Source organism: Poromitra crassiceps, assembly GCF_964638095.1.
Source record: "Poromitra crassiceps genome assembly, chromosome: 17".
Taxonomy (NCBI): Eukaryota; Metazoa; Chordata; class Actinopteri; order Beryciformes; family Melamphaidae; genus Poromitra; species Poromitra crassiceps.
This window is the reverse complement of record NC_139635.1, coordinates 32,553,130-32,565,587: the sequence shown is the minus strand read 5'-3', so window position 1 is coordinate 32,565,587 and position 12,458 is coordinate 32,553,130. Positions and strand designations below refer to the sequence as shown.

General features: G+C 42.7%; 2 protein-coding genes across 3 annotated transcripts; both read left to right on the top strand.

Moving 5' to 3' along the window:
* Nucleotides 1-3,768: 3,768 nt before the first annotated feature.
* LOC310792097 (protein THEM6-like) lies at nucleotides 3,769-6,651 on the top strand (the record flags this gene model as incomplete). 2 transcript variants are annotated; one of them, XM_083653808.1, is made up of 3 exons in its annotated part: nucleotides 3,769-3,873; nucleotides 4,949-5,456; nucleotides 5,561-6,647. In XM_083653808.1, 2 exons carry the CDS (start codon nucleotides 4,953-4,955, stop codon nucleotides 5,666-5,668), a joined length of 612 nt encoding a protein of 203 aa, XP_083509934.1. In that variant the 3' UTR covers nucleotides 5,669-6,647. The 2 variants fall into 2 exon arrangements, with proteins under 2 accessions (XP_083509934.1, XP_083509935.1); XM_083653809.1 differs by lacking the exon at nucleotides 3,769-3,873 and having other exon boundaries at nucleotides 4,953-5,456; nucleotides 5,561-6,651.
* Nucleotides 6,652-8,395: 1,744 nt separating this feature from the next.
* On the top strand, nucleotides 8,396-10,439 carry LOC310792096 (protein THEM6-like; the record flags this gene model as incomplete). The annotated part of the gene is made up of 2 exons (XM_083653807.1): nucleotides 8,396-8,917; nucleotides 9,829-10,439. 2 exons carry the CDS (start codon nucleotides 8,396-8,398, stop codon nucleotides 9,934-9,936), a joined length of 630 nt encoding a protein of 209 aa, XP_083509933.1. The 3' UTR covers nucleotides 9,937-10,439.
* Nucleotides 10,440-12,458: the final 2,019 nt, after the last annotated feature.

Sequence of the window (12,458 nt, the reverse complement as noted above, 5' to 3'; positions counted from 1 at the left end):
ATGTTCAATAAGTTTATGGACAATTAGAGGGTTATTGTGCTTTTGGCTTTAATTGAGTGTACCTGTCCTGCACTGTAAATCCTGTGTTGGATACAGGTGAGTTTATTTCGTGTTATTGTGCTGTTGGCTTTGAGTGTTCAGGTGGCTGTGCTGTCAATCCTGTTGAGATGCAGGTGAGTGTATGTCTTAGTTATTATTCTGGCCTTAATTGTTCTTATGTGCACTGTGAGAGGGGCCCATTATGCATCCAGGCCCAGGGGGCTGTCATGTCATAATCCGCCTATGCGTGTACATAATAATTATGTACAAGATGTGCTACTGTAATGTTATTTAGACTAGACCAACAGTATGATTATTATGTTTATTTATTTGGGTAAGACTGCTCTCACCAGAACAGACTGCAACTGTGTGATGGCCCAACTTCAATACCCTACCACATACAGTAGCTATGTTTTCTGCAGACACATTTGAATGGACTATTATGTCATTTGGCAATGTTTTAATAATATTAAAGTAAATACAAGATTACTGCAAGTGCTGTAGCTATTAACCTAAGGTTAGTACAAATTAATATAATATATAAACTTTCAAATCTGTAAAGGCCGGGAGGCCCTGGACAGTTGTCCCTGAACATGACTCTGCTCTGGGCTCTGACCTTTCTTCTTCATCATCTGTGCTGGCTGTTCTTCTGGATCAGGTGGCAATACGTCTGCCTCATCCTCCTTGCTGCTGATGGCCTGATCCAGGAGAGCAGAGAGCTGCTTCCCCGGGCTGCCTGCTGTAGCTACCTTTCTTTTTCTTTTCTTATTCTTTCCTTTCTTTGCATTATGCTGCAATTGGCAAATGAGCTAAATCAATGTTGTGCTGTGCATGATAATTAAGGATTAATCTCCCAAAAATAGACCAACAGTATGGGTAAGACTGCTTGGTGACCAAGCCAGACTGCTACTTTTTCTGAAGGCAAATTGGAATGGCCTATTTGTCATTTGGCAATGTTTTGGTATATTTAAGGCAAATAATACATGATACAATAGATTACTGCAAGTGTTAATGATGTAATGTAGACCTATAAGGTTACTACAAAATACTAGATATTCAGCTAAACTAGCTTCATGTGTGATTTAGGTTCGCCAAACCACAATGTGAAGTTAAAATAAATGGTGGGCCTCTAATAAAGAGATTTTAATCAAATTAGATGAACAGTTAAACTTTCAAATCTGAGCTTGTAAAAGCCCTGGACTATGTCATCGTCAGACTCAACAGAACCAGGATAATGGACCATCTGATCTTTCGGCCTTAAAATTAGGCATCATCAATTAGTCTTGTTTAGTGTTGGAGCAGAATAGCACATAACAAGTCGGGAAACACGATGCATGTTGAATACTGCAGAAATTGAATTATGTGGTGGTGGCTGTTACTTCTGCAAATGTTCTCACGTCATCTGAGGGATACGTGAGATAAATACATACATACACACATACACACACACACACACACACACACACACACACACACACACACACACACACACACACGTACACACACTTGATCTTGAGGTTAACATCAGACTGGGTGTGAGTTCCTGATGTAACATGCTAGAGATGCCTTCAAGTGTTTCCAACATGCATTCATGTGTGTGTGTGTGTGTGTGTGTGTGTGTGTGTGTGTGTGTGTGTGTGTGTGTGTGGTGTGTGTGTGTGTGTGTGTGTGTGTGTGTGTGTGTGTGTGTGTGTGTGTGTGTGTGTGTGTGTGTGTGTGTGTGTGTGTGTGTGTGTGTGTGTGTGTGTGTGTGTGTGTGTGTGTGTGTGTGTGTGTGTGTGTGTGAATATATTTATCTCATGAATCCCTCAGATGATGTGAGAACATTTGCAGAAACAGCCACCACCACATAATGGCCATGCCGTCAATTTCTGCAGTATTCAACATGCATCGTGTTTCCCGACTTGTTATGTGCACGCACACACACACACACACACACACACACACACACACACACACACACACACACACACACACACACACACACACACACACACACACACACACACACACACACACACACACCTGACCTGTGAGAATATCATTACAAAATGAGTTGTGCTGAAAGATAAGTTAAACATACAACAACATAAGGAAATGTAAGCATCTCTCTTGTTTCATTTTGTATAGAGCACCCATGTTCGAACTCCACACTTAACAAATGGTGTGTTGTGTCCCATATGAAAGCTTTTCGTTTGTTGTATGTGTTTTTGACAAATTCATTAAGAAGAAAACTATTTATTGACAAATGTGAATGTAGCCTATAGCCTACATCAACCAGCCCCTTGTCAATTAATTTAGTAATCTAATCAGTAAGATCAGTGGTTCTCAGCTGGTCTAGCCTCACAACCCACGTTTTTCCTTAGTCATTAAGTCGCGACCCAATCTTCAGAATTTAGCCTAACTTTGTAGCGTAATTTACCCCCCTTCACAACAAGCTAGCATGGCATGTTGGTACCAGTGGATGCCTTATGTCTTCTAGTTTTATATGGTACCAGTATCTTCACTCTGGCTTTAAAAAAGAGCCCACTACAGCCTCTGAAAGACAGTAATGTTGGCTGCGGAATGCGGATGCCAGCGTCTTCAATGAGTAGAAGAACTTTTTTTCCTCATGCACTCATCCACAACCCAGTCAAAATGGCACCGTGACCCACTTTTGGGTCCCGACCCACCAGTTGAGAAACACTGGGCTAGATGATTAATTGTTTAAGAACACATTTCTAAGCTACGGAGCCCCTAATATGACGTGGAAGATTTTTTTCATTATCTCGTGGCCACGACTGGCCACGACTTACTTATCTCGTTCCCACGAATTACTTAACTCGTTCCCACGCATTAGTAACTCGAGTCATGGCCACGACTTACTTATCTCGTGGCCACGCATTAGTAACTCGAGTCATGGCCACGACTTACTTATCTCGTGGCCACGCATTAGTATATTGTGGCCACGAGTTACTAATGCGTGGCCACGGCATAATTAAATAAATCTTGATGTCACCACACAGCCACGGTACTAATCAATCCATCCTTTAATGTTTTTAATGTAATCTTTTTTTTTTTCATACACTTTGTGCTATGCTGTCATCCTACTGGTGCATTCCGTTACAGAGATATGCAGTCATTTAAATGACTTGTCATGGTTTAATATTGAACCGATTTCTTTCTTCAAAAAGGTGACAAATACAAATTTACTCGATGTGGTTCCTTTATGACAAAGTCTTATCAAATGGGGATATAATGCAGATGTATTTGTTGGTCCTTGATATAATTCAACTTTTTTATTTTATGATTTTAATATAATTTAGAGGTGTAATTGCATGTTGTACCCAGAGGAGGGCGCAATACACTTGTCTGTGTGTGTAATCTGAAGTGGTAGAGAGCGCTCCGTGCGGGCTGTGAGCAGTGGTTCTGGTTCCCAATCTGTGGTCCGAGTGAAACATGGTCAAAATAGCTACATGAAACGAACTGCCTGGAAATGTCCCCGATTTTCATTTCAGAAATGGTCACCCAACTCTGGCAGTGCCTTGCACCTCAGTTGATTTGGTACAAAAAAATATTTAATTTTAATCCACAGCATAAACAACAGGTTAAAAACCGCTGTAAGCGTTGCTGTCGTTACCACTGAGCCTGCGTTTTCGTTCAATAAGAGCTTTTATTCTGAAGGTTATGACCGGAAGTCTTCCTTTTATTCTAGTTTCCAGTCTAGCTTTTCTTCTTGTTCTTCTTGAACGCCTCACTACTACTCATAATAACCAGAGCTCAACGTATCGAATGCAGCTGACTCTCGGTCATCTGAGAACAAGAAGCTCAACGACACAGAGGATCAGACAGCATGTGAGTGTACTCGATTTATTTCCCTAAAAATGTGACCGAATTGAAATAATTGATCATTTCCCTTTTTAATTTGTTTACGATCGTTCACCATGAAGGGTGCACCTATGTAGCCTACTGCTGGATCAGTTCAACACAACAGCTCCAGCACTGCATGGTGTTTACACAGTTTAAATTGGATTTAAGCAATGTATTCGTGAAGTAAACCACCCACCCAGACCATGCAGTTATTTATTTTCCACTAAACGTTCCTTGTAAACTGAGTTTGTTGCATACATCAGAATGACACATAGGGGGCAGAATGCTGGTCACTGAAAGCAACTTCATAAGGTTTCAGACACTATGGACTAAGCACAGGGGCTTGCTTATGTGTGTGTGTTATTCTGTAAATTCCTTGCAAGAGTAGTTTGACTGTCTCTGTCATCCAGGCATGCATATTTTACATCGACAGGTTTTAAGTGTCGCCTGTAACTTTTCTCTTGTTATCTGTGTTGAAGACATGCATTTTTTGCAGAGAGGTGGTTCCTGCCTTTCCTGCAGAACCTGTTCTTTACTTCTTCAGTGTAGGTGTCCCATCTGAAAAGTGGGAACATTGAAACTGGTTCACAATGGATCTCTTTAGTTTAGCCTGCATTTACCTCCAGTAACAGTAGACTAATCAGTTTAACTTCCAGGCATAGGCCTAACTACAGTATATAGGCCTATGCCTTTGTGGGTTGGTGTACCTAAAACATCTACAGCAAAGTAAATGGGCATTCATAGAAACTGATGGTAATATTATTAGTCTTCTGTTTCTGGTAGCAATGTACACTTAGTAGTCTCTTGTAAATGTGATTATTATTTAGATAAATGGGACTTAATTGAAAAAATGCATGCTTTGGCTGGCTAAACTTTGAAGCAGGTAATTTTTCGCAATTTGGATTTTTCTCACACACACACACACACACACACACACACACACACACACACACACACACACACATGCACCAAACCATCACTACTTCCATGCATCCACCCCAGCCCAACGTATGCCTCATTCAAAACCCTCATTAACCCCTTCTGTATGCCCGTTCCCTAGAGAGATGTGGTGGGTGCTGTGGGCGCTCGCTGCCTTGCTGGCTCTCTTCTGCAGTCTGGACGTGTGGTACTTCCTGCGGGCAGCGACGGTGGTTGTGCGGGCGTGGTTCCAGCCTCCAGTCTGGGATGTCACCGGGGAGCAGATCGTAGCGGGACGGGTCCTCCCCCACGACATAGACATGTGCCACATGAACAACGCCCGCTACCTCCGGGAGTGTGACTTCGCCCGGTTCTCCCTCTACACGCGGAACGGCGTGTTCAAGGCCCTCCGAGCCCTGGGAGCCAACATGGTCGTGGGGGCCACCACCATCCGCTACCGCAGGGCTTTGTGTATAGGGGAGGGGTTCGAGCTGCGGAGCCGCGTCGTCACCTGGGACGACAAGTCCTTTTTCCTGGAGCAGAGATTCGTGTCTACGAAAGACGGGCTGGTGTGTGCCGTGATGTACTGCAAGCAGACGGTCATACGCGGCAGCCCGGACAAGATCATGCAGCACCTGTGTAAGAGGAAGGTAAGGAAGAAGCATGTTGTTGTAGTGGCCACAACAGATCAGAAAGGTGAGGACATTCCCCTCTGCTGATAGAGTGACATTCAGCCTGTGGTTTGTTCTTGCAGGTGGAGTGCCCTGAGTTTCCAGAGGACCTTCAGCACTGGGTCAGCTTCATCTCAGCCAGCAGCCAGGCTCTCAGGGCAGAGAGCGGACTAGAGGAGAAGGACAAGTGAGGCCGGACTTGGCACCGGCAGTTATGAAGATCGGCTCTTTTGGAAACGACCGGCCCAGGATCAAAACTCTTCTGAGAAAAGGATTCATCCTCTGTTCAATATTAACACCCGTTTGACTTGAACACACTCGTGCCTACTGCTCGGAAAATGAGTTTGCTTAGACCCAAATACATGTTGCCAATATGTGAAGAATCCCGTTGCACTGTCTTGAGAGGTTGAAACAAAGATTCTGATGAATATTGCTTACATGTACAGTACTGTAATAGAGCACTGCAGGAATGAGTCAGGAAGTAGCATGTTGGAGCTTCAGGGGAAAAGTGAATGGGGTTTTAGGATGGAGATTTCACTTGAATGCATAAAATAAGGTCTGTGGGTAACAAAAGTGTATGGGAGTCAGGGAGTGGTAATTTGTGTTCAGCAGGATAATCTTCACAAACTTGAATCACTTTTATGACTTTTGAAATGTAAATTAGGTGTTTTTTTACACGATTTTCAGAAAACGCCCTAAGGGGCAGTGGTGGTCACGTTGTCGCCTCACGGCAAGAAGTTCCTGGGTTCTATCTCTCACAAGCGCATAAGCACCTTATGCGGCTGGTAATCACGTAGTATTGGATATCTATAATATGTATGTTTTTTTTTTTCTGTGTCTGAGCGTGTTCGTTTGACTTGTCTGTTCATTGTTCTGAAATTTTGAAAATAAAATATATATATTAAAAAAAAAGTTCCTGGGATCAATTCCCAGGATGTGGGTGCTGAGCGTGTGTCCCCCTAAAGGGCTTTTCTGTGCAGAGTTTACATGTTCTCCCCATGCTCCCCTGGGGTTTCCTCCAGAACCCCCAGCTAAAAACATGCACAGAAAAAAACACTCCCATAAACTTTTGTTAACCACAGACCTTTTTTATGTATTTAAGCGAAATCCCCATTCTAAAACCTCATTTCCACCAGCTACTGCAATGCAGGCTAATCTTTTTTCTTCTTTTTTTCAACACAGCCAATTGAATTGAATTAAACTGTGATTAAGATGAGCCCTGTCCGCGATTGTGGAATTCTCAATGGGAATTTGCACACATTTGATATGAAACATTTCCTGGGACAGTGTGTTTATGTAACGCATGCCGACAAACCTCTGTAGTCTGGGCACCTTCCACCCCGCTTTTTGTCATGGGGGCGTAAACCCCGGACCCAGAATTAACACCGGATGGCAATGCGCCTAACAACGTCTTTGTTGCCGTTAGCTTGACGCGGTGATGTTACCTAAACTAGAGTCTGATCAAAACAAAGCTAGCGTTACATAAAACAAAACGTTCATGCAATATGGCATCTCCGCCACCACCGCCTGACACACCGGTCAAAACGGTGAAAGAGGATTCTGATACTTGGGTCAAATTGTCAAGTTAACGTGAAAGTTGACGAGCTAGAAACGCTGCCATCCGGTCTAGGGCGGGCTCTAGGCCGGACCCAGTAGGGTGACAAAATCAATTGTGGGCGGGAGCCAGGCTCTTTCTCGCCGAGAAGAGCCTGGTGACGCGAGGTTAAACCTCTGTGATCTCAGCCAATGAGATTAAGGTATCATGACAGATCAGGAAGTAGGAAGCTCATTAGTCTACCGGCTTCTTCAAGTTGCATCGCAGCCCATGGTAGCACTCTTCTGGAAACACGGTGAGGTGTACAGTCATTACAAATTATAACGTTACTTAACAAAAAATCGCGATTATTACTTGAACTAAATCGCTGAGTTCGTAGTAGGCGAGTTTGGCTCCAGAGCGGTGGGCAGTCTGCTTTTAGGCCACCAGCTAATGTTAGCAGGTAGCTAAAGTTAAGCTAACAGATTTTTTTTTTGCTGTCAAAGCAGGATCCATCCCATTCATCGCTTCCTTCCAAGGTTGAAATGGGTGATGACACGAATGTAACGTTAATGCTTCAGTATTTCCTGTTTTTCCCGGGAATAATATAAGGCAATAGTGGGCATTGGGCAAGCGCCGACCTTTTGCTTTTCTGTTTATCTGCATTGTCATTGATAAGGTCAAAAGTGCATCCAAAATGCTGAGTTTGGGGAAATGTTAAAACGCAGCAATTGCGCTAATGTAACGTTTTTTAACGACATACTGCAGAAGCTGTCATAGAACTTTAACTCTGTGTGTAACATGAAGATGCTGCTGACAAGCTGAGTCCTAATGATGAGCACTGTAGGGTTGGGTAGTAACGGAATACATGCATTTAACAGTATTTAAAATATGAGTAACTGTATTCCATTACAGTTACAGTTTAAATTTGTACTATTCGGAATACACTGTCTTTTAAAAACAATGGATTACTTCATTTGTTTGTAACAATTTGTGCGTGCACAGTGCACCTGCCACACAGCACAAGAGAATGGCAATGTGGGAGGAGACACACACAGCCAGGACACTCTCAGGAATGCGCTTTTGTCATGGAAATATAACACATTTTACTTACAAACAACATGCTGAAGAAGGTCGCAACATTATATCAGTGAGCGTTGTGACCGCATTGCCCTCGATTTGCATACATTCAGAGTGACCCAGACAAATGGGCTCAGCAAGGCAATTTTGAAGTATTCCAAACATATACCTAAAGTATTAGAATACCTTACTTAACTTGAGTAATCTAATGGAATACGTTACAAATGACATTTGTGGGGATGTATTTAGTCAGCTGTAGTGGAATACATTTTAAAAGTAACCCTCCCAACGCTGATGATAAGATATGGGTTTCTGTTACAGAGAGATGTTGCTGCTGGTGCTGGGTGCCCTCCTGCTGCTCTTCTGCAGCCTGGATGTATGGTACTTCCTACGGGGGGCCCAGGTCTTCTTCCAAGCCTGGTTTCAACCCCGAATATGGGACATTCTAGCCGAGCAAAGTGTTGATGGCTCGGTTCGCACCAATGATTTGGACTACATGGGTCACATGAACAACTCCCGATACCTGAGGGAGTGTGACTTCGCCCGGTTCCACCATTACATGCGGAACGGGCTGTTCATGGCCTCACGCAAACTGGGGGCCAAAATGGTCGTAGGGGCCTCCACCATCCGCTACCGGCGCTCTTTGGGCTTCCGCGAGGCTTTTGAGATTCGGACCAAACTAGTGGCCTGGGATGAGAAGGCTTTTTACTTGGAGCAGCGCTTCGTGTCCAAGAAGGACGGCTTTGTCTCGGCCGTCATGCTCTGCAGGCAGAACGTGGTGCACAGCAGCCCAGAGAAGATCATCGAGTTTGTCTGCAAAAGGAAGGTATGTGATTGCACGAGATGGAGATGAATAATGTAGGGTTGACACGAATGCCTCGAAAGCTTCAATCGATGCCATGGTAATCCATGTCCAAATCAGTATTTTAATGCTTTGCCCCCCCCCTTACATTTATTTTTAAATTAATCCAGCATTATTCTTATTCATTATGCATCAACATTAATTATTGTTACTTATTCTCTCAGACAAGGACATTTAATATGAGTAGTAGTTTTGTGCGTCACAGCTCTCATCTAACGTTACTTACCAGCACTGAAACTGTGACAGTTTGACCACGCAGCCAGCAGGGCTTACTGTACATATGAGCAAATTAGTTTTTATGGGCTATGGATGGCTGTAATTTATTTGATGTGATTATACGAGGGATCAGTGTTGTTGGTAAACAAAAGGCTTCAACAGACTTTCTGGGGGGCAACTGCCGTTGGTTTTAAACAGCAGTTCATGTTGAAACCATGTCCTCTTTGAACTCAACTACTCCTTCATACTTTAAGCTAGACACTCCATTTGAACTTTAAACGAGTCACCACTTTTAGGACTCTATCATCTTAATTCAGCTTTAATTGATCTTTTGTACTGTTTGAGAAATCACAGTTTATGTTATATGCTCTTTTCAGCCTTTATAATGGGACCCATATGGAGCCAGCCTTGAGTGTGTCTGACTCTAGCAGGCTGTAGTTTTAACTAAATCCACACAAAACTGTGACAGTTCACACAACCTTAACAATACACACATATATTATAGACCAGACACTTGACCTACTTCTGATCTCACTCACAAAGTTCATTATAAATTTGGGACAGCCCTAAAATAATGTGCGTGAGTCTTAATTTTGTGCAGCTTCGTCATTCTTCTCCTGTGTGTGTGTCTGTGTGTGTGTCTGTCTGTCTGTCTGCAGATTGAGTGCCCCGTGTTTCCAGAGGACCTGAAGCACTGGATCAGCTTCATCACAGCCAGCAGCCAGGCGCTGAGGGCGGAGAGTGGACTGGAAGGGAAGGACAAGTGAAGCCAGAGCAGGATGTCTCCTCATGAGTTGTCCCGACATATCATCTGCACGCACATACACATACGCTGCACACAGCGCCACCTTCTGGAGAGTTTGTAGTTCACAAACATGCACATACGCCGCACACAGCGCCACCTTCTGGAGAGTTTGTCGTTCATTCCATGTTCATTCCTCTTTTCAGTCGAGTCGGGCTGTACCGAATGTAATTTTTTCACATTCAAAGCTTCTACTGATGTTTTCCTCAATTTGAATAAAGTGATCCATCGGTCGGTAGGGATGGGTACCAAAACCCGGTATCAAACGGGCCCCGGGGCTAAATGATTAAAGACTGTAGTATTGGTCATCTCCAGCGTTCGCAGTTCTTTTGTCAGTATAATTTTATTTTTTCACGTTTCGGTGTAATTATCACGCTGCAGCCTCTCTCTGTGTTCGGGGCTGCTCCTTCACATAACGTCTCACACACACACACACGCACACATTGAGAGAAATAACTTCACTGTGGCTAAAACACCTTTCAAACAGGCTACCGGAGGGACATGTTACGTCTCGGTCATATTAGAAAAATAAAAACAATAATAGCGCATTTGCGGTCAGGTTGGCCAAGATGGTGCTACTTTGATATTCGCTATCCTAAGAGCTCTTCCATCTTTTGAGGGGCCGTACCGTGTTGCCAGATCCACTGGTTTTCCGCCCAATTGGGCTGTTTTGAATTGCATAGTGCAAGGGGAAATAGACTTTTGAGAGTCGCTTGTTTAGTTTTTGGGCTGGAAACCAGCTGTATCCGGCAACCCTCTGGACTTCTGTCAGCAGTTCCTCAGCTGTAGATCCGTCAAACAGAATGAATAGATGTGGGGGGGAAATGCATTCAAATGTTGAATTAAATTTTTGAATGTCAGCATTCCGAACGAAGCTATACAAACTATTCGGTACAGCCCTACAGTAGGCCCTATCAGACTCTCTACTTTATGTGTGTATTAACAGAAATAGAAATGCAACTTAATATGAAAACTTGAACTCTTAGGTATTCCACTTTTTTATGTACTGTATGCATTGGGAACATTGGGAGGTGTTAATATCAAACACTGGAGGTGAGTCGTTCCCTCAGAAGGAATTGATATGTGAACATAAAGAAAAGGCTTCTTCCATGCAGCATCTAGGATAGTTGACTGAATAGATTGACTTTTCAGACCATCGTTATCATTTAGTAAAATCCTTACTTCAGATAAGCATGTACAACACAAGTTAATCTTCCATCGGCATCAATGCATGTTTTGAAACAAAGGGATGACTTTTTGTGCCTGTTTCTCATAATTAGCAGTAGTTTACAGTTACAACCTACGATAATTATAACGCTTAGTTTTCACAGACTTTGGGTGTGTGATTAATTACTTGAATGGACCTCACAAGTATATATGCTGATGACGATGTTAATTTTCCCTCAACAATTTGCACAAGTTGACCCAAGTGAATAGAGAAACTGAATTCCTGTCAGTTATCTGCAAGGGAACATGTAATGTTGAGGATCCCTTATACAATGTTATGTTTCTGATCTTGAGATGCATGCACTTAAAGGGCGGGTTGCTTGGAACGACTTGTTGGTTTTAAGAGAAACTGCTTTCTTCGTAATTGAAACTAGCAATCTTAATTGGCACTAGCAAATCATGAGGGTGATGTGAAGAGAATGTAGAATAAGATTTGTTAAGTCATCATTAAGATTAAGTCTTACAGTCTGGAACCTACCCTTTAATGCACCAAAACTTTGAGTGTATGACCAAAGTAATGTATTGTTCTGTTTGAAAATCAAAAAATACTTATTTTTAAAGGAAATTACTGTATGTCTGCCTGTTATGTCATGTATGTTATCAATGCACTGAGAGCGAAAAGTTTATTTAATTGGTTGCAATTTTACATTTGAACATGTATATTGCACATTTATTTTCCATGTTATTTTATTATTTAAATATAAATTATTCAAAGGAATTCATGTATCAGACTTTTATTTATTGTGTCTGACAATTCTTAAAAATGCATTTTGAATTTAAACGATGTGGAGTGCCTCAGTAATGACCGGGTGTGGTTGGTTAATGGGATTGCAGTTGACATTGTTTTTCGGGATGGTTCCGGGGCAGCAATGTCATTCTGCTGCTACTGTTGTTTTGGTGAAAGCAATGCAAAAGTAGTGTAATAAGTAACGAGTTACTCTACACAGACAGTAATATTGTAAAGTAACGTATTACTTACAAATTAAAGTAACTAGTAATATGTAGTATATTACATTTTGAAAGTAACTTGCCCAACACTGCTCCCAAATAGTGCCTACTTTCCAATACCGAGCCCCTTTTCACATGCCAGTGCCGAAGTTTTTAGGTGCTCCACAGCGCCGGATGTATCGGTTCGGTGCTCAGTGGTTGGGAGGGTGTAGTGCAGTTTACAATTTTGAGCATCGGGCTCCGCCATGTGAAAAAGTACGTACTATTTGGGAGTGCCAGGGCACCCACATCATGGATAACAACATTGGCTGG